General features: G+C 45.9%; 2 protein-coding genes across 6 annotated transcripts in view; one reads left to right on the top strand and one right to left on the bottom strand.

The window, feature by feature from the left end:
- XRRA1 (X-ray radiation resistance associated 1) overlaps positions 1-27,364 on the bottom strand; it is a 53,218-nt gene that overhangs the window by 21,058 nt on the left and 4,796 nt on the right. Inside the window, exons 2-7 of one of the 2 annotated variants that reach the window (XM_045022464.1) lie at positions 25,722-25,831; positions 22,719-22,897; positions 8,086-8,157; positions 6,920-6,992; positions 3,293-3,390; positions 2,002-2,135 (exon numbers count right to left, since the gene is read on the bottom strand). In XM_045022464.1, coding sequence (XP_044878399.1) covers positions 2,002-2,135; positions 3,293-3,390; positions 6,920-6,992; positions 8,086-8,157; positions 22,719-22,897; positions 25,722-25,815 — 650 coding nt within the window. In that variant the 5' untranslated portion in view covers positions 25,816-25,831. The remainder of the gene's footprint in view (positions 1-2,001; positions 2,136-3,292; positions 3,391-6,919; positions 6,993-8,085; positions 8,158-22,718; positions 22,898-25,721; positions 25,832-27,364) is intronic. The other variant, XM_045022471.1, reaches the window with a different exon arrangement.
- LOC123373425 lies at positions 8,604-11,866 on the top strand. 4 transcript variants are annotated; one of them, XM_045022482.1, is made up of 2 exons: positions 8,604-8,758; positions 10,168-11,866. In XM_045022482.1, exon 2 carries the CDS (start codon positions 10,228-10,230, stop codon positions 11,389-11,391), a length of 1,164 nt encoding a protein of 387 aa, XP_044878417.1. In that variant the 5' UTR covers positions 8,604-8,758; positions 10,168-10,227; the 3' UTR covers positions 11,392-11,866. The 4 variants fall into 4 exon arrangements, with proteins under 4 accessions (XP_044878417.1, XP_044878443.1, XP_044878434.1 ...); XM_045022508.1 differs by having other exon boundaries at positions 8,716-8,822; XM_045022499.1 differs by having other exon boundaries at positions 8,723-8,845; positions 10,165-11,866.

Genomic DNA, 27,364 nt, shown 5'->3' with positions numbered 1-27,364 from the left:
CAGAGAGGGCTGAGGGCCAGGGGAGCAGTGGAAGGGCCCAGCCTACAGCCTTTCTGAGATGAGAGATTAATGGAACTGGGGGAGTGATGGGTGGTCCCCTGGTGAGGATGAATTTCCAGCAAGGAGGCTGGGGAAGGGGCTGCTGGGAAAAGCAGGGCTACACTCCATCTGGAAGGGCTGCAGTAACTCCAGGCAGAAGGACAAGAGAGGACCAAAGAAGAACATGGATGTGGGGGAAGATGCCAGAGTGTGGTATATGCCACACTGATCTCCCAGATGCTGTGGGAATTTAAGGACTGGGGATGATAAATGGTCCACGTTTTGGGAGTTTTCTTACAGACTGTTTACACTATGGTTTGGTAACAAACCAGTCCCAAGGAGGGGTATTATTGAGCCTGTTGTAGAGTCCGAAGGGGCTCAAGAGGTTAAGTGGGATGGTAATCACAGCATCAGGGTGCCCAGCCACAAGGGGGCGCTCAGGGATGAGGGGGAAATTGTTCACAGGAGCCAGTTATGGAGAAGACTCCTCTAACCATTTCACACGTAAGAACACCTAGCTCTTACCATCAGTACATCCCAAAGCACTTTACAAAGGAGGTCAGTATCTTTATCCCCATTTAACAGAGGTAACTGAGGCACAGAAAGAGGATGTGACTTGCCCCAAGCTCACTCAGCAGCAGAGGTGGGACCAGAACCAAGATCTCCCAAGTCCTACTCCAGTGTTCTATCCACTAGGCCACCATGCCGGCAACCAAACAGCTAGCTAGTAACAACTTGGGGTAATTACCAACCTGGGCTCGATTCAAACCACAGACATACAGCTGACAGGCTCCTCTTAAGAGGTGTGGAGGACCTTTGACTTCAATGGGAGTTTAAGTGCTCAGAACTTCCCAGGAGACACCCAACAGTTTAGAGGGTTGGGCCCCTTTAAGTTACAGAGGAACAAGCTGACACAGGAGGAGCTGTTGGATAAGATTCTGCAATACAAAGGTTCCCGGATTGGCCCTTTGCCTCCGCTCTGGGATATGAGACAGCAGCTGGGCGTGAAATGGTAGGGGAGAGGGATGGGAGCAGGGCCTAGATTTCTAGGGGAGGCAGCTGTTAAAAAAAAAAACCCAACCCTTGGGTGTTGAGGTGGATAGGAGATTCTTCTCCCACCTTGATCACGGGACAGGTGGTGCCATGGTCCCCAGGGGGCTGAAGTCAACGGGACTGATCACATGCTTATAGCTAAGCACATGCTTAAGTGCTTTGCTGAACTGTATGCAGAGTGTTCAGCACCCTGTGTACAAGCCTTTAGTAAGGGGGGCTCTGTCCTGCCCAATAACCCATGGGAGTAGGGTGACTAGATAGGAAGTGTGAAAAATCAGGACAGGGGATGGAGGGTAATAGGCACCTATATTTAAAAAAAGCCCTTAATATCGAGACTGTCCCTATAAAATTGGGACATCTGGTCACCCTACATGGGAGAGGGAGGGGAATATTTGGTCTCATGGGCATCCGCTGCCAGTGGAGCTCCATTTCAGAGCTGACCGACAGAGAGAAGTCTGCAGCTCACACAGCTCTTCCTCAGCTAACTGACCGAACTGGATTTTCCGTGATAAACCTGTGTGCCTTTGGAATCTAACCTGCTGGCCAACTCCGTATTTCCTGGGAGGGCAGGGGGGGTCACACTCACTCTGCCATCAGCCAGGAGGCTCTTTCACCGATGGATTTTTTTTACCCAGAAATAAAAAAAACAGGTTTCAGTTTTCAAGGTAAGAAGTGATCACTGTCAAGATAAGGTCAATCCTTGGCCTGGCAGCCATGACAACAGCCGTCCAACAGTCATGTTAATGTAACCTGCTACATGATCCTCACCTTACCCACAATAGCATGTCTTTTAAACAGCACAGTGCCGTGGTTACATTTCAGAAAGACTGATAATGCACACTGAGAGTCTGTCTTTTTATTCGGATCAAATGAATAATGCTTCACGATTCTCTCTCTTTCTGGACTTACTTCTCTGAGACTGACAGGTCAGAAGGAAGAGATCGAAGTCCATTGGCCGTTAGGTGAAGAACCTTAAGTTGAGACAAAACTCCCAATGTCCGAACATCCTCAGGAGACAAATTGTTATACGAAAGATCCAGTATCTAGGGGAAATGTAAAAGAAATTCCCAATGTAGCAAAAAAACAAACACATTGGCCTCTGCTGGAACTATTTATGGTTTCCTATATATACAGGATATTAATAAATAATAATAAGTAATATTCAGTGAGGCCCGATCCTATGAGGTGATGGTGACACTCAACTTCCAGTGACTTCAGTGGGGGTGGGGGATGCTCAGCCTTTGCAGGACGAGCTCAGCATTGAGCCCTTGCTCAGATGCATCTGATACCTGTGACAACAGTTCAGGTGCGAGCAGGCAAATAGAAATTGTCAGGGAAGTGACTGAAAAAGGAAGATTTTGTGACAGAAGAGTTTTCGAGTCACTATTAGTAGAAATATTTTGATAATTCCTTGCTCTTCTGATGCACCTTCCCCTTCTCAAAGCACTTTCAAAACGATTCTGAGTGTGTGAAGTGTAAGCCTAGCTTGGTTTGCAAATGGAAGAGGTCTCGGGGGATTGGGAAACTGAGGCACAGAGCGGTTCCTTGACTCGCCCAAGGTCACACAGTATACCTCTGACAGGACCAGGAATAAAACCTAGTCTCCTTGCTCCCAGTCCTGTGCTCTAAACACTACACCGTGCTCCTTCCTCTAATCACGAACATACTTGGTTTAAAAGAACAACTCTAAAGAATGTAGGTGTGCGGCTTTAGTTAGACACTGAAAAATTGTATCTAAAAATGACCTTTCCCATAAAAGTATCAGAAAAATCTTTTCAATGTTCCTTATTCACAGTGTCTGAATGAAAGATGCCCAAAAATAGCCAGCCTGGGAATTCAAAGCAATTCTGAAGGCATCACCATCTCATCCCACTAATCTCCAACATGGGTATCCCATGTGAAATACTGAGTAACAACCAGCCTATAGGTACATTCTCTCTTGTCACCAATGGAGTATGTGAATCGCATCTGTGCCCAAGGTGAAGAGATACAAATCTCCTTATTGAATGCCTCATTGTATTTTCTGCCCACATCTTCACCATTTTGCTCAGGTTTCCTTTACAATATCCACAGTGAAATCTAAATACCCTGTTAAATAATGTTAATAACAAATATTCAGTAATGTTACACCTTGCTATGACAACTCTAAATGTGCGTGGGTAGAAGATGAGTTTGGTTTCCACCTTCCCTCTGATCTTACTTCCAAGTGCAGAAAGTCTCCAGCGCTGATTTTAAGATTTCTTAGTCCATTCAAGGAAAGTTCTAGTTCCCTTAGCCCAGAAAACTTACGAAATGCTTCTAAATGAATAAAAAGAGAAAAAAGTTGTATGAGAAAGTTGCATTGAAAGAACAATTGACATCTTGCTGTGGAACCAGCCAAGGTGCCCAGCTGGCAGGAGAGAGTGGGACCATGTTCTTCTAGGAGAGAAAAACAAATCAGATTTTATTTCTAATGATCATTTATATGGTTTTGTTTTGAAATTCTAGCCTTTAAAAAAAAGAAAAAGAAAGGGGCCTAACAGAGTGAGGGACCCAGCTCTCACTGAAAATCAATGGAAAATGGACAGCTAACTCCCTCAGGCTGCCTTGAAAATCTCTTATAAGTGAATTTAGTGTTGGTGAAAAGCACTGGCCCCTAAATCCTGAGAGGTGGGCAGAACGCACACAGCAACAGAAGGCCCACCCCCTCAGGTGAGTGATGGGGCAGCACTTAGGGCTTAACTGAATATGGGGGACAAAAAAATGAACAAACAGGGATGGGTGTCAGAGGTACAACATGAGGGAACCACAAGGAGACACCAAACAGAGAATCCTGCTTGACAACCCTGGAAACCAAAGTCCCCTGTTTATATAAACATCAGGTGCATCATGGGTAATGGCAGTGAAAGCCACACCATGCCTCAAGCCTTCCCTAGAGGGACCGACCACTTCTATGAGTTCAGTCTCCATTGCCATTCATTCTCTGGTCTCAGTACCAATTCTAGTGACTGTTTAATGGTGTGTAACCATGTCCATTAGGAACTGGACTGAAGCCATCAAAGTCACTTCATAGAAGGGCCAGTGAACAGCCATCAGACCGTAACAACTTTTCATCATTACTGACCTGGGAGGCAGCCAGAGTGAAAGACTCTATATCCTATTACTTACCCCTTCAGCTATCCAGAGCTCCTTTTTGTAAAATGTTCAGTGTTAATTTTCAGCATCGCTTCCCAGTCTTGAGCAAAACAAGCTGAAACGAAACACTGGCCGACATGGAAGCTAACTGCTAGCCCCTTTAAACAATAAAGAGCAGGAGTTTGGGCACCCAAAACAATCTGTCCCACCAAGGATTAGGAGAGTCACTGGAGTGCAGAGGTGGGGCTAAAGTGAAGAACTGAGACTGCAATTTGATTTTATGGTGAGTCCTGGGAATTTGGGATGGCCTCCACATGGGTCACAACTGGGACCCCAATCCTGCAATTAATAACACATGGAGTCAGTGTCACAGGCAGTCCTCCAGGTGCTATCAATGACTGGATTGGGGCCTAACACGTTCAGGAGCATTGGTCCATTTCCAACAAAATAATGCCAACCATTGCTCCTCTTCCGATCCCCTCTCCTACTGGCCGTGTCAGGAGCAATGCTGCATATCCCTAAATATGCCTGCAAAGGCAGCTCTCACCACCTCAGCCACATTGACCATGTATGGACCTGTCTCAGTTGCAGTCTTCATCCATGCCTCAAGGTTGCTTCTTACCTTGATGGCTGCAACTCCCTTCCCTGTAGCTCTCCAACTCCCTACACTCCAGAATGTACAGAATACTGCTTCTTCTCTTCCCATGTATAAAAGAAAGCATGACATCATCCCATCCTCAGATCATTCCAATGGCTCCCAATATATTTCAGGATCCAGTTCACAGCTGCCATCTTTGTTTTTAAAACCTTGCATGAACTCCTACCATGCTGGGTGTTTAAACTCTTCTAGCGTGCTCCTTCACAGACCCCACCCATAAGCTGACATCTTCGATCCCTCAATGTTTTAGCCTGACCATCATTGTTTTTAGTTTCCCACAGTTTTGTCACATTTAAGGGTATGTCTACACTGCAGAGATTATATCCGCATAGCTAGGTTGACATCGCTATGCCAACATCGCCCCGAAGCAGCCTGCACCCACAGAAAGGTTGTTTCTTTTTTTGTCAAGGCAGGAACACCACCTCCCCAAATTACATTAGCTATGTCAATGGAAGCACTCTTCCATCAACATAACCCCCAGTGTAGACGCAGTTATGTCAGCATTGCTATGCTGGGCAGGGGTGGGCTTTTTCACATCCCTGATTGAGGCAGCTATGCCAAGACCAAGTCTTAGTCTTCCTCTGCATGGCCAATCATCCAAACTTCAATACTTCCTGGCCTATCCTAGCTATCTCCCCGTAAAGATGACCCACCAGCTGGATTACATGCCCCAGAGTTCTCTTATGCTCATGCTATTGTAAAGCTAGTGAAGATTAAACAGGTACAATGGAAGATGGTCAGTTTATGGATCAGACCCAAGGCACATCCAGTTCAATAGTCTGCCTCGGTGGCCAGTGCCAGATGGTTCAGAGGAGGGTGTAAGAGCCACATAGGCAGATGTGGGGCAATCTGTCCCCCACATTAGGTCTCATCCTGAGCTCCAAGAGCAGAGACATGCACTTAAATCTTGTAGCATGAGGTTTAATATCCCTTCCAAAATGTTGTAATTAATTATAACAACTCTGGAAATTCTTGATATTACTGACGAACACATTTGAAAGAAAATATAAACCACACCTCAGCTCAACACAATCTCTACAATATATGATGGCCCAATATAATTTGCGCTTTTTCAAAGATGTAAGTCAGTTTCACATTTCCTCCTCTCTGATCTGCATGTATTCCTGAACCACTGAAGGAAACATTTAGTTTAATTTTTTTATTCTCGCCTGAAATTAGTTTCTTTTATTTTCTTCAAATTAATAACTGATCATACAGCACTAGGCTTGTGTTGGCTTGAAATACACCACTCTGCAAGTGGGTCTAACCAATCTGTATAAAGGCAAACCGCGAGCAAGCAGTGATCAATTACTTACAAGCGGGAAAAGCACATCAGGATGATCTCACCACTGTCACCTCCAGCACCAGACAATTCACAGCTTCAACTTCCCTTTGTTAGGCTGACTTATATATAACTTTTTGTTATCTTTTCTTATACCTATGTATTAGTATCTCATTTCCCTATCAATCCTCCACCCCCGCCAGTACAAGTTTTGTGCCAGCTCAGACCAGTTTTTTCTAGTGCTGTAGTTGCTTGTATCTTCTGATTTTCCTCACAAACACGATTACATTGCAACTTTCTTACATATGTGCAACACTAAACAAGATTACTCTGCAATTTCTGTTAAATCAAAGCAGATATCTGTCAGGCCTTTGCTCCCAAAATCTGGGACTAAGGAAACATGGTTTCTATCCCCTGTTCTGCCACTGGCCTGCTGGGTGGCCTTGAACAAGTCAATTCACCTGTCTATGTCTCAGTTTCTCCATCTGTAAAATGGGGATAGTGATACTGGCCTCCTTCTTACGCTTTGAGATCTAGTGATGAAAAACACTATGTAAGAGCTAAGCATTATTAGCATTATTATAAGAACTTCTTCTACAAGGAAATCCACTGGATGGTGGGGAGCAATTCTCCTGCATAGGGGCGCCACGTGTGCCTTCTTTTTGAAACCTATTTGTGAGATTCTAGCCATAAGCTCAGAGATGCTTAGCTTCCCTGTATTACATGCTTCCGTCTAAGAGATATATCTACATTTCAGCAATGTACCTCCTTACCTAATGTCAATAGGTTTTCTGTAGCATTGATATAAGCGACAGAATCAAACTGCTCAAAGTCATCTTCTTTAGCCTGAAAGAAGAGAAAGAAAAACAAGCGTTCGTACCCAGTTTGAAATAGCTGGGTCTTTTTTTCTCACAACTCCTAAACTGTAGCACTTCCTAGTATTTGCTTCCTATGTGCATTCTGAAAATGGACAGCAGGTCTCTGAGGGTCTGTCTTCACTGCAGAGTTAACTTGGGTGTTCAATTGCTCCAGACCCTTATGGCTCACCCAGAAACCCCACTTTAGCCCCTCACAGGGCCCCTCACCCCTCTAACCCCAGCTGCCCATCTTCACAAAAGGACTGGTGATCTTTTCGCCCCGTCTTTCCCCTTCCTCTCTTGTCTTCTTGAGGTGGGCAGATGGCCTATTCAGAGGAGCCTGACACAGAAAATCTCCAAGTGGCAAAAGCCAATGGGATAGGAGCCGCTACTGCAGGGTGAGTGCAAGGCACGCTCACTCTTCAACACGGTACGTGTGCCCCCTGACTCTCCGAGGCCTCCCCTCCGCACTGGACTGGGATAGAGACAGGGACACCCCCGTGCCCTGCCATCCACTCGTGTGGGGCCTGACAGTTTTACTCAGCCTCCCCCCCAAGAATATTTTCACCAGCCATCTATCCACAGGAGCCACCACTACAGTATGGCCCGTGTACTTATTTAATACTTACTTAATACTTTTTTTTGCACTAAAGCTTTTTACTGGGTCCAACAGGCCGGCAAGGTTTACAGATGGGTCCTGTTCCCAAAAATGTCGAGAACCACTGAGTTATATTACAAGTGCACAGTTGTCTGGCCTGGCTGCTGGGAGGAAGTAGGTGTCTGCATTCTCACACACTGTTTGCCTGCAGCATGGACACTCACAAACTAACACAGCAGCAAAGAGCCTTGTGGCACCTTATAGACTAACAGATGTTTTGGAGCATGAGCTTTCGTGGGTGAATACTCACTTCGTCGGATCCACGAAAGCTCATGCTCCAAAACGTCTGTTAGTCTATAAGGTAGCACAAGACTCTTTGCTGCTTTCCAGACTAACACGGCTACTCCTCTAAAGCTAACACAGGGGATCTCTCAGGATCTGAGGTGGTTCTCCACATTTATTTTAGAGAGCATCTCCTACTTACTGAGACCAGATTTTTGTTGCTTATATCCACAGAGCACAGATCTGAAGGGATCTTCACACAGTGGAGATTAATCTGGGAACACAAACCAAAGGGTTAGCCCTGCAGCCTAGCCAGGCAATTCCACATCCAACAGTTCGGTATCTGGACTCACAAAGGCGCAGGAACAACCAGGACCAGGACTGCCAGCTGCTCTGGGTTTATTCTCTGGATGCTGACTCGGGGACAAGTGACTCCGCTCTCACTTCTAGAGGGGCTGCCCCAGTGTATGTAACACGCTGCAGCAGGACACGCCGCGCAGAGGTGCAGGGTACCCGGCTCTGCCGGCCTGAGCCCAGCTGACAGCGTGCGGGGCGCTCGCTGGGCGGGGAGCCGGAGCCACGTGCTGGGTGGGGAGCGATCGGCGCCGCGCGGGCTGGGCGGGAGGCGCTGTCCCTTCCCACAGCCTCAGCACAGCAGCGCCCCCTGCCGGCAGGGCCTGAGTGCGCCCGGGTGTGCGGAACCCTGCGGGGCTGGGCGGGGCGCGCGCACAGACGGACGCGCGCATGAGGGGTGGGGCGCGTTCCCGCCAGACTCCGGCCCGCACAGGCGCATTGAGCCCAAGTCCCGGGTGTCGCCGGCGGCTCCCGGCCTCGTTTCCCGCTCGACGCCCCAACGGAAGCAGCGTCCGGCGCCGGTACCCGCGCCAGGGCCTGGCCTGAGGGGCGGGCGCCGCGCTCAGCAGGGAGGGCCGGGCTGCGGTGCGAGGCCGCGGAAAGGAGCCCGGGGAGGCAGCGGGGGCCGGGGGGAGCCCGGGGAGGCAGCGGGGGCCGGGGGGAGCCCGGGGCAGCGGGGGCCGGGGGGAGCCCGGGGCAGCGGGGGCCGGGGGGAGCCCGGGGAGGCAGCGGGGGGGGATGGATGGGGAGCCCGGGGGGAGCAGCGGGGGGGATGGATGGGGAGCCCGGGGGGAGCAGCGGGGGCCGGGGGGGCCTGGGGGAGCAGCGGGGGATGGGTGGGGAGGCACCAAAATACAAGTTTGCCCATGGCCCCATTTCCCCTAAGGCAGGCCCTGAGCCCCGCCCCTCCCGGGAGACCAGCACCTCACCCCACACTCCCCCTCCCTTCACCCCCACTCCATTGACCTTTTCCCACCCCAACCCCACAGCTCCCCACCCCATTGATCCCCCACAGCTCCCATCCCTCATTCCCCTTCCTCCATCCCACTGGCCCCCATCCCAGCTCCTCACCCCTTCATCCCCCAAGCCATCCCCACAGCTCCCTCTGCCCTTGACATGCTCATTGCCCCAAGCCCCCTTCCCTTAATCCCACCCCACAATTCCTGCCTCCTCATCCCTCCCAGCCCCCTCTCCTCCACCCTAGAGACCCCCACCCTATTGACCCCCTCAGAGCTCCTCCCCAGCACCCACGCACTCCCCTGGGATGCACCCTTCTGTCTTCACCGGACAGTGCACAGGGCTCACTGTACTGCCCCTCTGACCTTCTGCCCCACGTCACTAACAACAGTGGAGAGGCTGGCAGGAGAAAGCTGAACTGAGACTTCTGCCCCGATCCTCCCTTGAGGAGGGAGCTCTACACCACTCCAACAGTGCCACACTGCATCAAAGCCAACCACTGCCTAGGGCAATGCTTGGGGGGAGGTAGCTGTAGCACTGTCCTAACAGCTCCTATACCATCACCACCCCAACCTCTCATGACAGGAGAGTAGACAGGTAAAAAAGGATGTAGCCAATGCCGCCTAGTGATCCCTGCCTGCCAGGCTGGGGTTTTGAGGCCATTGGCAACCAGCACCAAGAAATGTGCAAGGGAGCTTAAAACGACCTTTGCACGCACACTGGGAGCTGCACTAAACAGATTTTGAGTCCATGCCAGTAGATTCTGTTAACATAAACATGGTGGGTGCCAATAGCTCTGATGGGACCCAAATGAGCTAGTGGAGTCAATGCAGCTCCAATTGCTGTGAATAGTACCTGGGTAACTCTCTCCAGAAGAACCCGGGCTTGGAGTTAATTTGCACCGCTGAGATGTAGTTTTATATATGTATTGCTTTTTATTTTCTGTCAAGATCATCCCTCTGTATTCCAACAGGGATCCCAGTGACACCTGATAGGAAACATTTCAGAGCCATAATCTGATGCACCAGAAAAGATGATAGACCCAAATAGAATAATGAAACTCATGGATGATCTTGCCAGAACCAGAAGAGAGTTCAGAGCAGCTGGACATTTTGGGAGCCAGGAAGCTGCCCTGAGAGAAAAGCTCCGTCGGGCATTCCCTAGAATACTGCAGGGGTTCCTCACCAAATTCATCCAGTGCCATAGGATGTGCCAGTTGTCTCCCAGTCTCTTTGAGAAGAAAATTCAAAAGACCTCCCAAGACAAAACCAAACTGTTCTATATCGGCTGCAACCGTGAAATATCTCACTACCTGTGGGAAGCTGAACCACAGTCAAAAAGGTGGCTGGAAATCAAGATGAAGTACAGGAAAGCCTGCACATATTATTGCCATGCAGGAGAGTGGGATGAGACCTGCACTGCAGAGCGACTTATCAGGCAGTACTGTGGAATCAGTCCCCAGTGCCTCAATGTCAAACGTACCAGAGCAAACCACTCTGGTATCATTTTTCTGTTGATCTACAAATTGAACAGATATCAGGGGGAATGGTACCATCACTTTCCACCAGTGGCATTGAATGAGCGTGAAGAAAATGTTTGGGCACTAGAGAGAGAAATCATCTTTAGGATCTGCCAAATGGAAGACAAGAATGAGCTAGTGCAGTTTTTGAAGACTGATTTCTTCCAGGTGATGGGGAAATACCCACATTACCTGAAGCAGTGCGGAGCCATGACTGAGTTTCATCCTTCTCTGTTCCTGCAAAACGTGGAACAGATCCTCTGTGGGCTAAAGAGATCAGAAGGTTTTCTGGTGGGGATACTGGATACTGAGTTAATATCCCTGCGACCTTACCTGTGGGAGATTGGATCTGCCAAACGTGAGCTGGAGGCGTATAAGAAAGTACACACCTACTTCACTAAAGTAGATGGAACCATTGATGTGAGGAGATTCCTGGAGAAGAAGTGGTGGGATCCTCGCTGCCTTAACAATCGTACCCGTTGGTACCAAGGTGAGAGGGTACCCATAGGGTCCTTCTTGTACCTGGTGAAATTTTACATTGGTCGTCCGCCTCTTATGGAAGCTGGCTCACACTGTAAATATAGGAAATTACTGAAAGACCCCTATGTCTTGGGGCAGAGGAAGGGCCATAGACGAACCAATATGGAAAAGAAGAAACATCAGAGGAAATACCTGTAATTAAAAGTTTGGAATGAATATTCATTGTATATTCTGGACTCCCACTGTTGCTTTTGCATACCCTGCCCACTTCTCTGTGACTAACCTAAAGAACTGAGTGCTATTTTTCAGCTCTTTTGCTTTAGAGGGCCAATATTTTGAAGCCTCTTCCTACCTTCTCCTGCCAAGAGCCTAAGAGATCCTCACAAACACTTTGAACAAAGGTGCCTGAAATGGTGAAACCTGGTCCTACCTGTAATGTCTTGTTGCATCTTGCACCCATTCTCCATTACAGAGATCTCTGGTTAACATGTGTCATTCAGCCATACTTCTAATTGTGAGGCCTCAAAGGCATTTAGGCACCTAATTCTCATTAAAATCAATCAGTTAGGTGGCTAAATATCTTTGAGGATCTGGGCCAAAGTGCTCAAACAGGATGTTGCTGAAGAGCCCATAACAAAAGAATGCACTTCTTTGCATTTATTGTCATTTTTCAAATTTAATAAAAGAAGCATTCAGAGTGACTTGTTGACGTGCTGGTCTATGAGTTTACACACACTGTGGACCCAATAAACAGGGCAACAGCTTTTATGCTGCCATTTCATATTGGGTGCAGAATTTCCAAGCTGATGTCCTACAGACATATTTGTGTGTCTGATCTTTACATCCCTCTGCAACGTTACTGATAACAGGTTGAGAGTGCTGCCTCCAAGCCTGATCTGTATTGTGAGGTTCAGCAAAAACAATTCACTTCATCAGGCCCAACAACCAGCTCAGAGAAGTCACTACAGAACTCTCTGGAGAGATAAGAGAAAAGGGAAGGGAAACAGGAGAGGGACAGAAGAGATGAGACAGAGCACCAGAGGTATGTTGGGGCAGTGAAAGTGGTTATGTATAACGGGAATAATATAGTGAAAGGGATATTCATTTGGACACAGAAAAATCCCATCTTTGGCAAACTTCTAACCAGTTTATTTCTTATTAGGTTTGCTTTGTTTTACTGGGTTTAAAATGTGTTACCAAATGTCATTCTGTTACATTCGTGTTAAAAATGAGGGAGGAAACTATTGTTTTTTCACTGTGTGAAGAGAATGTTTGTAGTTAGTGACAAGACAGACTATTTCTGCGATAATCTTTTGTCTTGCTCTTTGAGCCAGGTGATTTGTGGTTTCTTCAGACAGTGAAATTACAGGTCTGTGAAGCACAGAATTTGGGTCCACACTGCAAATCACAGTGTAATTGTAGCATGGATAGACATATCTGTGCTAGCTTTAATCTTGCTAGTGTGTGTAACGGTAGTGAAGATGGCTGGGGCTTCAGAGTGGGCTAGCCACCCCAGCACAAGCTCCCCAGGGCCCTATGTACATCCCTGGGATGCTAGGCTACTCAGGGATCCATGTCACTGGCTCTTCACTGCTACTGTTACCCACACCAGCTAGATTACAGTTAGTGGGGGATATGGCTACCTGTGCTACAATTGCACCATAATTTGCAGTGTAGACATACTCTTTGTAACTCTTCTTGTGTGAAATGAAGAGTAATGATTTAGCAGATCTGCTGCTATCACCTCTTTCTGTGTAGGAACAACTAAGCCATGTCAAAACTAGGGGTGCTTTACCAGTATCGGCATATTGGTATACTATGTCCCAAAGAGCTCCTAGTCTGGATGCAGTATAGATGTGATTATACCAGCAAAACTGCATTTTCCGGTAGGGTTTATTTCACCCCACCCCACAAGGAAACAAGCTATACTAGTAAAAGTGCAATTTTGGCAGTGTAACTGCATCCACACTAGGGACTTTTGACAGCACAGCTACATCAGTAAGTGAACAGAGCCCTGACCAACCTAGTGATGCCAGCAGAAGTCTGTGGTTTATAGCCTGACTCTCATGATCTGTCCCTCTATGTTACATTGTGCAGCTAGCCATCTGCACTCTCCTTTTGCTGAGGAGCAGTCCACATTTTATCTTTGGCTCCCATATCCATGAATTAGCTGCTACTACTACAAGGAGTTACATGAGTATCTGGATCTTGTTGGCAGGTGATAGTTACTAATATGCAGGGATCTTTACGTTGTCACTTGGCTTCATATAGGTAAGAAAATAATTTTGTAAAACCATGAAGATGCCTCTTGTGTGGTGAAAGCAATTCAGCCCTTAATGTTGTACAAGATGGAGCAGCCAAAGTCAGGAATGTAATTGTGACCCTCTGAGCACCAAATGCAACTTAGATTGCATCCTAGCTTCTTGATAGACTAAATATGGAAACTGAATCAGAAATGGCATAGTGGGATGGCTCTACATTGTAAAGGGAGGTCTGTTCTGGGAAATTCTCAGTGGGGGGGTTGGGTAGCAACAGTATGGAGGATGGAGCAGCTGGGAGGTGAGGACTGGAAGCAGTTTAGGGAATTCCCTAGGCATTCAGGTCCCTAAGCTTTTGTTTTAAAAATAAATTCAGCATGTAGCACTTACAATGGCAAAGAAAATCAACCTTAAGTAACTAGATACTGTGTAGTGAATCTGCAAACTGCTTGACACTATATCTCTAGTGTAAATTTTCCTCATTCACCTCAGTATCAGTGCTAGACAGTTTAAATGTCAGCATTATTAACTGGAACACCGCAGCCATCTTCAGTCTGCAGCCCTCTCTCCCTCTTTCACACGCTCCACAGTTAAACAGTTTTTCCAAACAAAGGAGATATCCCGTTTAATGACAGAAGCAGGGTTTGAACCCTTTGCCATTAATAAATTTGTTCCAGGATACAAATGTCTGTGGTTTATCCTAGGGATCAGGCTATGGCAAATCACAAATGTTTGTTTCTTGGAATGAATGTTTGACAAGTGTCCATACTAGCAGATACAAATGTAATAACTACCTCAAATTAATTTTAACTGAAAACTGATGTAGTGAGCCTATGGGTAAGGGTGGGAGGGCCTAGCATATGGTATAAAACACAAACATTTGTAGTGTCCAGCTTAGCATGTACAAAGTAGCTGGCAATCAATTAACTCTCCAATCAGTTAAACGCTTTAGTATAGATAAATCAGTTGGTTGCACCAGCAATAGTCAACAATGCCATGGTTAGAACCCCACTTCTGTCCCACAAATGCTGAGAATAGGGAGGTTGCTGGGATTCCTATCAGGGTGCTTGGTCCTGAACTCTGCTTAGGGGTTCCACTATTTGTCAGTCTTTTGAGTGCTTGATGTTTTGATAAATTTGAATCTCCATCCATTCTGTTGCTGGAAAAGAAACAGCTTTTGCTTCCCCCTCCCAGAACCAGCTAATTGTTGGGGATTTTCACAACTCCCCTTTCACAGCCTCTTGGGGGCTGCTGTGAAGAGAGTAGGTGGGGAAGAGTCTGTTTCATTGCTGTCCAAAATGAGTTCTGAATGGTAGCCATGAAACTGACCAGAGTCTTGTTAACTTCCCCCTACTCATGCTTGGGAAAGCCATGAGCTGCAACAGAGACATTTGAGCTGTCTGGCTGCAGTATCAGAAATAAAGCACTGCATCCAGTCATGTTTGGAAGCTTATTTTATATTCTTAAATACAAATGTTTTTTTCCAAATTAAAGCATAAATTCTGAAGAAATTGCTGCTCTCACCCCCAATTACCAGGATGAGTTTCTTCTCACCAGGGGTGAGTGAATTTTTAAGCCCTAAAGTAAAGAATCATACATTGGTGTAGCCAATTCCCTCCTCCCGCCCCAGCAAAGGGGGCATCCTGGGGGTATGCCAGGGCAGCCATACCAGAGTGGCCTGAGGGTCATTATCCACCAGCACAAGTTAGACCAGCTCCAGAGCTGCTCTGATATGCAATGGAGGCCAGTTGACCCCTATGAGCCCCTAGGATCAGAGTAGGAGGAAAGTGGTGTAAAGCCAGTTTTACCCCCCTCTAGCACACTTGGGGATCCAGCCCTTTGCATTTAGATTCAGTAATTTTAAGCTTCATAGAACTGTGTTAAGTGTATAAACTGTCGATATTTACACTACTAATTTCTTTAAAATCTGTTTTATGTGCACAGTAAAGTGCCCTAATTTGTTACTGTTTAATATTCAATGTATTCTATTGTATAATTGTGATTTAGAAAACATTTTGTAGCCACCTCAAATAGTTACAGTTTTTGAGAGAACAATATTCAAACAGGAAGACTGTTGCATTATTTGAGTTTGGACTCTCTAGAACAGTGGTCCCCAACCTTTGTGTGGCCAGAAGCACATTCATATTTTCAGAAGAGCGTGGCGGCCGCCAACAATTTTTCAAGGTTTATTTTGTATTTGTACACTAAATAATACAAAAAAATCATATTTCATATTACATAATATATGAATCCATAAGATAAAAAGGGTAATTTTACAGGTAAAAGGGTTAATTTAATTATTCAGCAATGACTTTCACCTTACCATGTGAATTTGCTCTTTTTTTATCTACTTGTAAGAAAAATTAAGGAGTTTTTACAAAATAAATATCATAAACAGTTTATCTTATCTTATTTATTTTAAAAAAGTAAAACATTGTCCAAATATATTTATTATTCTTACTTTAATATAGAATGAAGCCTGCAGCCCCAGAGTTCTCTGTCCCCGGCAGGGGCGGTGCCGCGGCTTCTCTCCGGCTTCAAAGCTGCAGCCCCGCCCCTGCCAGGGACAGAGAACTGCGCCCACAGCCTGCAGCCCTGGAGAAGCCAGAGAGAAGCCACAGCCCTGCGCCTGCCAGGGACAGAGAACACCAGCGCCTGCAGCCCCAGAGTTCTCTGTCCCCGGCAGGCCCAGGGCCACGGCTTCTCTCCCCTGCTGGGCACTAGGTGGGCACACAAATGCCCCGGCGGGCGCCATGGTGCCCGCAGGCGCCACGTTGGGGACCACTGCTCTAGAAAGAGAACTTGCCATGTTCTCTGCTGCTGAACTAGAAATAAAATTTGATAAAACCAGCCTAAGAGTCTGATTTAAACAAAATTGGAAAAGTTTCCAAGCATATGCACTGTCAGTAGAGACCATCTTCCAGAACAAAGGAGATCTCCAATGCCTTGCTAAGACTAGAGAACATCAAATAACCTAGAAATTTTTAGTCACTGCCTATATCTACATACATATTAGTGTTTATATCAAGCCAATGAGAACAGTATGAACTGTGAAAAGCCAGTCTCAGGAAGGCTGAGTTGTCTCTCTATGGAGAGAAAACTGCAACCAAGGCCATATGTAGAGCAATGACCAGCTGGTGGTAGCAGCACAGACTAGGAATTGCTTCCAGAGGCACTAAGGAGTGCCAGAGATACTGAAGACTTTAAGCAGCTATGCTACAGAAGACCAAGCCAAAGAAAACATCTGGTGAGTACATGAAAATTTTCATAAATACTATCCAAGGGATAGGTAAACTCACAAACTGAACTGAACTCATTTTAATGAAGGATTTAGAATATTTCCTGTAACTGTTTCCTGTCTGCATCTATCAAAGGTAATGCAAAAAGACTTGCTCCTACATGCAGCCTGGTTTAGGCAGGTTGAAAATCACCCTCTGAAATATAATTAAAAGAGGAAGAACGGTACTGTTGTGGTCCACACAGGCTCAGGGTCCACCCACATGGAGTAACTTGAAGGATTAGGGCCTAAATAAGGCCAAGGGATGTCAGGGGTGTATGGAACATTATTTTGAGGTATATATGGGATCAGATGCTTAGCTGTAGAGTCTTGTACTTATGTGGAGAGGGCCGTGCTGATCACTAGGATCAGGGAGGAATTTCCCTCCTGCAGAACACAGACAGGAACCCTAAATATTTTTGGCTCTCTGGAGTATCCAGCAGGGAACCACCATTAAGAAGAAGTGGGCATATCTCTCACAGTCTAATTCCTGCAACAAATGCACACCCCTATATATTTCCATTCTTTTTAAAAAAATCTGTTTTTGATAAGGAATATTTAATATGTAGGTCCAACTAGGAAAGGTAAGAAATTAGAAGCTCTGCCATGGCTCTGATTGTCCCTGAAGTTACAGGTTTAATCAGACCCCAGATATTAAGGGCCTGTCAACACAGAGTTGTTCTGGAATAGCTGTTTTGCTTTCATTCACAACTTACCTTTTTCTGGAATACCTTTGATGTGTAGGCAAGCCCCAATTCAACTTTTGTGTGCACGTGTATATACAATATGTAATGCAATCTTTTGGGGGCACTGAAGGGGAGAGGGAATAAGACATCGATACACAGTTTGAGGTCCTTTAAATCTGATATTCTGTAACAATACTGCTGTTCAGTAATATGCTAGGAAAAGGAGGCAGCATGGTCTGGTCACTGGACAAGGAGTTAGCCAATATGGATTCTATTGTCATATTGTACACTCTCCAGGGCAGGAACTATCTCTTACTATGTGTTCATACAGTTCCTAGCCCAGTGGAGTCCCAGTCTCAGTTGGTGAATCCAGTAGTGCTTGTAATCCAAATAATTTATAACAATAAAACAGACGGGGTGGGGGGGATGAGGGTAACTTCAACAGGAAAACAAGATTGCAGGGCTGGCCGTCAAATATTTGTTTACTTGCAAAACTGAACACATGGAGCCACTGAGAGCCAATAAATATGGAACTCTGATTTTAACAGAGCACCTTTTCAAAGCACCTTTTCAAAGCAGAGTCATATTTTCAGTAAAAAGGAACATTGGGAAAAGTGGGAATAGAACCAGATCTTCTGATTTTCCCAGGCCTGTACCAAAAACATAAGACCCTTGCATATTTATGTTTTTTTCTCATTTACTTGATGGTTTTACTTTGTTTTCAGAGACTCAACAGTTTTGTTACATTGATGTTTTCACTTTAACTGCTACAGAATAGAATGGTTGTCAAGGTCCTGATCCAACAGAGCACTTAAGCACATGTGTAGTCCTGCTGACTTTGATGGAACATTCTTTTATACTTTACTTTCACAGCTTTAATCAGTCAGAGGCTGCAATGGGTAGGTCCTTTCCCGGAGTTAAAGTAGCAAATGTATTTTCAAATGTTCTGCCTAGCCTTTGTCTTTATTTCTCTAAATTGAATTTTGGTTTAGTTTATTTTAAATACAGAGTTACCTGGCACCCAACATACTAACTCCTAAACATGGTATACCCTGTCCTACTACAACTCCCGTGGCTGTATTCAGACCACTTTATCCACTGCAGGGCTCCTTCAGAACCCAGGCCGCTCTCTCTCTCTGATACATACACACACATAGCATGTTTCCTGTCTCCCTGAACCACTGCAATACCATATCTCTTCCATACATAAACATAGGCAGTGCCAATAACTTAGCTGAGGCTCGCAGGTTTACGTGGGGGAGAGCGTCAGCAAGGTTCTCCCATGTGTTTGAGGAAATACAGCATCTCTCTACAGAAAACTCATGGTTTTAGTTTAATTCCCACTGCATACATGTTGTTTTACTAGATTTATTATTTTCTCCCACTCAGAATTTCTGCAGTGTACCCCAGCCTGGATTCCTCAGACAGCAGATCACAGGAATCTATTCAGAGTCAAGACCACTCCACTGTTTCCCAGATAGGACAATGAACCAGGAAACTTGTGGAACTGGACAGAATCACAAAGAAATTCAAGGCACATGAGCCCTTTGAAAGGTGCCTTGAGTGAGCAGCTCTCTTAGGCTACCCCCAGAATACTGCAAGGGTTCCTCACTGAATTCAACTAGGGCTTGGGATGTGTCAGTTGTCACCTAGCCAGTCTGAGGAAAAAAATACAGAGGACATCCCAGGACAAAACCAAAATTTTATATTGGCTGCAACTGTGAGATAACGCCCTACCTGTGCAAAGCTGAACCAAAGTCAAAAAGGCAGCTGGAAATCAAGATGAAATATAGAAGTCTTCACATATTGCCACATGGGAGGGTGGGATGAGACCTGCACCATAGAGCGACTTATCAGGCAGTGCTGTGGCATCAATGCCAGTGCCTCAATGTCAAACATACCAGAGCAAATTCCACATGGGTCATCTTTATTTTAATCTCTGAATTGAATGGGCAGCAGGGCAGGACCCTAAGCTCTTCTACTAGTCGTGCTGGATGAACCCCAGGAAAATGTGAGTTTGCTAGAGAAAGAATGCATCTCTAGTCTGCAAAGTGGATGACAAGACTGAGCTACTGCAGTTTTTGAAGACTGATGGGGAAGTACCCACATTACCTGGCTCAGGGGCTGGCCATAACCGAGTTTCATCCTTCTCTATTCCTGCAAAAAGTGGAAAAGATCTGTGGGCTAAAGCAACTGGAAGGTTTCCTAGAGGGGATACTGGATGCTGAATTAATATCCATGCAACCCTACATGTGTGAGATCTGCTCTGCCAAATGTGAGCTGAAGGTATGTGAGAAAGTACACACCAGGTACTTCACTAAGGTGGATGGTACCAATGATGTGAGAAGATTCCTGGAGAAGTGGGATTCTCACTGTCTTAATTGCATCCATTGGTACCAGTGTGAGAGGGTGTCTATAGGATCCCTCCTGTACAGGGTGAAATGTCACATTGGTAGTTGACCCCCAACGGAAGCAACCTGTGATCTTAAGTATTGGAAAGTCCAGAAAGAACCCTGTGTTTCAGAGCAAAGGAAGGGTCACAGCAGAGCCAGTTTGAATTGTGTGAAACATCAGAGCGTATTCTTTCACTTGTTATTCCCCTTGCCAACGTGGAAAGATTCAAAATAAATCACAATAGTTTCATGGCTCTTGCTGTTGCCTGTTTACAAACAATCCAGTCATCTTTGGCCATTGTGAAGGCCCATGGATGCTAATGTTCAGGTCATCTGCTCTGAATAACTAACATTCTGAAGCCTTTTGTTCCCCTTCTGCCAACCATCCATGACACTGAATCTAAAGCCTTGTCTACAAATAGAATACTTCCTGATTAATTGTTCATAATTAACTTCATGTGTGGAGACACTTAATCTGGAACAAAAGTGCCTTGTTCCTGTTTAGTTTCACCCACCCGGGTTAAGATAAACATATATTCTTGAGAACATCTTATTACATCTCATCCCTATACCATATATGGAAGTCTTGAGCTATGGCTTATGATTCAGCCTCCCATGTATTAAGGGGACAAAACAGAGCTGAAGCAAGACATCACTCAAAGGTCCATGGCAAAATAATGCAACTGTTTGTAAAATTTTACAGAACGATAGCTTTTAGCTGGAGCATTTGTTAACATGCTGTACCATGCACTTCCACACTCCTTCATTTACACTCTAAGGAGGGCAATATCTGCAGCCTTTATGCTGACATCTCACTTTGGGTGCAATGTTTCCAAAATGCGGTCCTAAAGACATGCATTGTTTGCCTTACTGCCTCCCGTTCTCACTGATCTGTGTATCCTCTCGCAACATTACTGGGTGCAGGGGACAATTTCAATAGCCAACTCAATTAAGCTGAAGCAGCACTCCCGGAAAAGCCAGAAGGAAGAACGGAGAAAAGGAATGGAGAATAAGATAGCAAGAGATGAGGAATGTCAATAGGGGTAGGTGGGAATGGTGACAGCAATTTAAGAGTAGTAAATTAAGAGGATGAAGAGGAGAGGGGTTCAGATGAGCATCAGGATATGAGGAAAGGACAATATTCAGTTATGCACAAAAACATTCCTTTTCTAGCAAATATTAAACAGTTTATTCCTTGTTAGTTCTGTATTATATTAATGAGTTTATAAAATTCTTAGAGAAAGCTGGTCTACTGACAGTTTGTGTGGGGCAAGCTGGGCTATAAATAGGTAGCACAGTAGCCTGCCCCACACGAAGTGGCCACGTGGACCCGGCTACTACGCAGTAAAAGTTCCATAGTGCGTTTTGATCGACTGTTTCTAAGCAGTTAGTGCACTATAGATACATCCCAGCTTAACAGGTGCTTAACGCATTAACTACCTGTACAGACAAGCCCTGAGTGATTTTTCAATGACAACTGGATTTAAAAAATGGAACAAAAAGACTCTTTTGCTGTGTGAGGGTCATTGTTTGCAGTAACAAAACAGACACTTTTTGCAGTAACCATTTGTCTTCTTTGAACCCAGTTTGAACCACATCCTGTGAAATCATTAAAGGTTGTCTTTGAAAACTTGCTAGACCGTCATTTCTTTCTGCCAGTGAGTAATGAGTATCATGACCTGTCCTTGTCTGCTTGGTTCTGCAATAGCCCCTGCATTTCTCGGCATCTGAAGAGGCATGGGCATTTTCCCTCTGGCTCCTGTATGTCTGAACTGGTCTTGTAAGGGCTCTAAAAGAAGACAGGTCTGATCAGCTGGCAATGATTGCTAATATGTGGGGATCATGTATCACTGTATAGGCTGAGTATTTGTAGCCAATTGGCTGCAGACATGAAATAAACAAATTTCTTAAAGCTGGGTGGTGAAGACAACTCAGGCCTTAATGCCATACCGTGCATATGAAGTTAGGTGGGAATGTGGTATGATCATAGAGCTTTGCGCAAGACCATCGTTCATGCTATTTTGGTTAAGAATCTGAGCCCCAGAAGTAACCTTTAGAATAGCCTCAGTTAACTGGGAGGTAGGGCATGGTTTAATAAGTCAGAGTGCTTTTGGAGAGAAGGAGGCGTAGAGAAGAGGATGTTGTGACTAAGGAAGGAGAATAGGGAACTTTCTGTGGAACAGCTAGGATATGGGTTGGGGGGAGCTGACATGTTGTGGGGAGGGGTGTAAAGCTGGGAAGAAGGCCAGAAAGGATCAGGTCACTTGCTCAATAGAGACGTAGGGAATGGCGTTGGGTCGATTTTCCAGGCATATATTAGCATCTGTCTTGACTTTTGTTCACATGGATTCTGCAGCACTTCTAGTAGTAGAGAATTCAAAATTTTATTTATTAGTTGCATTGCAGTGGTGCCAGTACCCCTACTGTGGTGGACAGAACAAAGAGAGAGTCCCTCCCCCCAAAAAGTTTACAATCTAAATAATATTTGACCTGTGTCTGCAGGTACAATATTATCACTGAAATGAACTTACCTATTGCATGGAAGATGGCAGCCAAGCAGACCACTGCTGAATAACTTAGCTATAGATACAGGGACAAGTCCCTAATTCTTCCAAAAATTGCCACGGGGTCGCTACAGAAGGAAGAGAACCTCCGCTTTTAAGGTATCACCTGTGTGACCCACACAGCCTGAACAATATAGGATAAAAGCACAAGTTGACTCCAATACTAATGGAAACTAGTAACAAGACCACCAAGGTATTTCAAACCAGATGCTTAGACTTTCCCTCCCAAGACTGTTGTGATGCTTCCTCAGTTAGCTGGGAAAGCACTTCGAGAGCTTAAAAGTGCTATGTGACTGCGAAGTATAATTTACAAGTATTTTGCCTCATTCAGTTAGGTTTGCACTCACCAGAAATGGCCCATCTAGGATATTCTCTTGAACCATTTCATCTGTATATCCATGGTGTTGGAGCTTTGACATGTACTTTGGAATCCCCCCTACTTTCTCTTGAAGGGATTTCGCACAGATCACTGCTTCAAACTTGGTTTTCTGGGCAGCTCTGTGAGCCACCAGCCAGTGACCAGCCCCTGGCATAAGGAAGTACAAGATAGGAACAGACATCAAAGTAAGCAAAGAATGTGTTTGTGCAGCACCAACAGTGTGGTAGACACTTTGGCATTTGATCTGATGTAAAACATGGCTAAATCACTGTTTTTTAAAAATGGATCTTTCTATAAAATAATCAATCAGGGGGGCAACTCTATTGTCAGATAAGGACAGAAATATCAAGGCTGTAGCCAGAGACACAGAAAAGCAGAATTTTACTACTGTTTTTACATAAATCCTGAATTTTTTCCTGTAATTTCAAAGTATTTCATGGATATCGACTCAACTAAAACAATCCCACAAAATATATAGGACATAGCTAAAAACAATAATAGGGGGACTGTAGACGAGTGGACTCACCCCTGCGGCGCCTCCTGCTGGTGACTCCTGGGAATTAGCTCATTCCAGCTCTGGAGCGCCTTCTGCAGGCCAGTGAGCCGCCTGTCCTCTGGCCCGTGTCCCTCCCTGGACCCAGTGCCCTTTTACATGGGGTGCTGCCCCCTGGCAGGAACCCCTTCCTCTCAGGGTCTCCCCTCCCCAGGGAACCCCCATCCTCTATCCCCACCGCACCTCAGTGTATGGCTACTGCCAGTCATTGCCTAGCCCCACACCCTGGGGCAGACTGCAGTATCAGCCTACTCATCACTGGCAAGGAGGGTTTGGACCTGCTGCCTTGGCCTACCCCTGGGTTGCCCTCTGCAACCCCCAGTACCTTTTAGCCTAATGCTAGGCTGGAGCCTGGGGCTTTCCAAGCTGGAGCTCCCCAGCCCTGCTCCACTCAGGTACTTTGTCTCTCACTCCCTGCAGCCAGGCCCTTCTTCCTCTACAGGCAGAGAGAGGCTGTTTTCTCTTGGCTTCCCTGGCCTTCTTATAAGGCCCTGTTGCTCAGGCTGGGGCATGGCCCCAGCTGCAGCCACTTCCCCCAACCAGCCAGGGTTTTACCCTGCCCAGCCCAGCCCCTCTTCTGGGCTGTTTTAAGCCCTTCAGGACAGGAGCAGGGGATCACCCTGCTACAGGGACATATGCTGCTCCCTGCATCTCTGGCTACAGCTGTACTGTTCCTGTCCTACTCTGTCATCAGGCTGTGATTCCTACTGAAATTCTCATTAAAATGAAGCCCTAGAGATTATACAACTGTCCACTTTGTATCAGGTGAAGTTTTGGAACATTTTCAGGTACATTTAAACATCGTTTTAGAATGTACTTGTTTACATTATGAATTCTGATCATTATTGTGTGTCTCACTATAGCATCTAGGAGCTCCACTGCTGGACCAGGACTCTATTCTGCTAGATGCTGTACAAATGCAAAACAAAAAGATGGCCCCTGCCCAAAACACTTTACAGTCCAAGGGCTAGAATGTGTTAGTAGCAGGAGGTGCAGATTTGCACCACCCCAAAGAGAGCTGGAGTAGAACTTTTGACTCAATGATTGCATCTGCGCTACAGAATTGAACAATTAGTAAATGAATATGCAAGCCATGTACCAATGGTACAATGTTTAACTAACCACTCTGCTTCAGATGCAGCTTTTCCCTGCACATATATACTAGTGCTGTTCTGCACCATTTTAGCTACATTGTCACCAGGATACCTAACAATAGCCAGCACACTTCCCTGAAGCAGTGGCTCATGGGAGATTTCAAAAGACCTTCGGGTGTCAAGGAGGAAAATTAGGGGAAAGAGGCCAAATATTTTCCTGAGGAACTCCCATAAGCTTCCAAGAACGAGTGCCATGTCCAAGTCCTTTTCCCAGCGTGGCTGCATCACAATTACTTTCTAAAAGCTCCAGCAGAAACCCTTCTGGCTGAGCAAGAAGCAAAAGGTGAGTGTTATTCTTGGCCTCCATTTGGCAAAAAGGACTTGGAAATGGCTCCATGTCTCGGAACCTTGTGGGACTTTCCCAGGAAATAATTTGACTTCTACGATTCCCTGGGCTCCCACAAGGCCTTTTGAAATCTCCCGGAAGCCACTGCTTCAGGGAGCTGTGCTGGGAACTGTGTAAAAGAACCAGAGGATGATGCAATTGGCATGGCATATTCTTGTGCAAGTGTGGGTGCAAGGCAAAACTTAAAAGTGCATGAATAGTGTGTACACAATACACCATTAGTACCTACCCTTATGATGTCCCATCTGTTTAATTACCAATGGTCAGTTCCCGGGTGCAGACATAGTCTTAATTTGTCGTGTTCACACATGACTCTAGACTAAGCTTGTAAGGGCAGGCACTCTTAGTCATTTCGCCTAAATGTACAGCATTGTGTACACTTATGACATGCACATGATAGCAAATACGTGTCATGAAAAATGAGTTATTTTCTTTGGTCTTCCCCTCCCCAGATCATTATAGTGACAGTTACACTTGACTTACTGTCTGTGATGATAATCTAATTAAAAGTATGACATTTAACCAAATTCAGCCTTGGTGTAAAGAGGTGCAGGTCCCATAAAAGTCATTTATACCAGAGCTGAATTTGGCCCAGTGACTTTTCCCATATTAAGTGCATGCAGATGCAAGAACTGTTGCACACAAACTGAAGTAAGTGTCTAGAGTTTCTAGTCTGAATGAGATTCATCTCTTAAAACATGTATTTTAACATATGAGTGATGGAGAGACATCAGAAGTCCAAAGGCCAGATTCTGCGGTGGTGTAAGTCAGCGTAGCTTCACTGAAAATAACGGAGGTACACTGCTTTATACCAGCTTAGGATCTGGCCCCAAGCCTTTAATGACTCGAGTTCAATGGAATCTGACATGCTATTATACTGCGGGGTGACAAAGTTATTAGCAGTCAAAAAAATGTTACCTTCTTCACTTGTCCTCAAAATGTTTCTGGCAGGGAAGCAGTTGGTTGCATAACTGTTTCCATGGTCCAGTTTATACAGCTTTGTTGTAGACATCTTGTCTGCAGAGTTACTAAGAAGATCAAGGCACAAATAAACCAGTTAACACTTTCACTGGTACTTTTACTATCACAGCTAATAATATTACTCAAAGCACTGTACAAAGGTTAGCTAGTAAATCCTCAAAATAATCCTGTGAGTGGGACATGGTAGGCATTCCCTACTCTTATATACAAGAGTAAACTGAGATGGAGAGATTACAGCCAAATTTTTCAAACTTGAGTTCTTAAATATAGACAACTAAATCCATCTTTAAAATATCAGAATGTGTTTGCTTGATTCAGTATAGAATATGACTCCCATTATTTTTTTGCTTTAAACCTCAGCCTCCCTTTTCTTACCCCTTTCCTTTGTTATCTTCATGTTCTGAGGCCCTGAGCAAGTCCCATAGGCCAACGTTTCAAAACCTGGGTGTCAAATATTAAGCACCTAAATAAGTGACTTGATGGAGGAGTGAGGATGGCTGGTGTGGCGTTGGCATGACAGGGTAAAGCGGTGAGGTGGTGGCCGGCAGAGCTTTGCTGTGAGTTACCAAAGAGATGAGACCGTGTGATGGGAGCTGGCACAACATCAGCATAGGATACTGATGGGTAATGCAGGGCCATTGTGCTCAGAATGGTAACAGTGTCAGCCAGCTACTGAAGGGGCAGAAGCACTGGGCATGGAGCTGAGGTAGCATAAAGGCATTAAAGGAGGTGTCGGCATGCAGGATTGGTGGGGAGCCAGCCCAATGGTGTGCCATCAGTATGAGATACTGAGGCGGGGTGACTGGGGGAATGTGACATGATGGCAGTTGGCACAGCATGGGCACAGGATGCTGACTGGGGGGACACAGTACAATGGAGTCGGCATGTCATTGGCATGGGGTAACAAAGGGGACGGTGCAATGGAGTCAGCATGTCATTGGCATGGGATACTGGTTGGGGGACATGGCACAATGGAATTAGCATGTGGTTAGGATGGGATACGAATGTAGGGGACATGGCATAATAGTGTGGAGTTGGTGTGTCACTGGCATGGGTAACAATGGTGGGAGCATAATGCAATGGTGTTAGCATGACATTGGCATGGGAGGATGCGACACAGAAGCATTGGCATGTTATTGACATAGACTACTGATGGAGAACACAGCACGAGGAGTTGGCACTGGTTACCAATGGAGGACGCAAGGAAGTGGTGAGGTTGGCACCTGGTTGGTGTGGAGGTGCCGACAGAGGACACAGTGCGAAGCACTCAGCATGTGGTTGGTGTGGGGGTGTCAATGGGGACAAAGCATGAAGGAGTTGGCGTGGGGCACCAGTGGGGAGATGTGGCGTGATGGGATTGGTGTGGGCTACCAAAGGGGGATGCGGCATAATGGAGTCGGCGCATGGTTGGTGTGGGGTACTGATGGAGAACACAGAGCAGCAGGGTCGGCATGTGGTTGGCATGGGTACCAGTGGGGGACGTGGCACAGTGGAGTCCGCATGTGGTTGGTGTGGGCAGGGCCGGCTCCAGACCCCAGCGCGGCAAGCACGCGCGTGGGGCGGCCCTTTCCCGGGGGGGC

The sequence above is a fragment of the Mauremys mutica genome, chromosome 1, assembly GCF_020497125.1.
Source record: "Mauremys mutica isolate MM-2020 ecotype Southern chromosome 1, ASM2049712v1, whole genome shotgun sequence".
NCBI lineage: Eukaryota > Metazoa > Chordata > Testudines > Geoemydidae > Mauremys > Mauremys mutica.
This window is presented reverse-complemented; position numbering and strand designations above follow the sequence as displayed.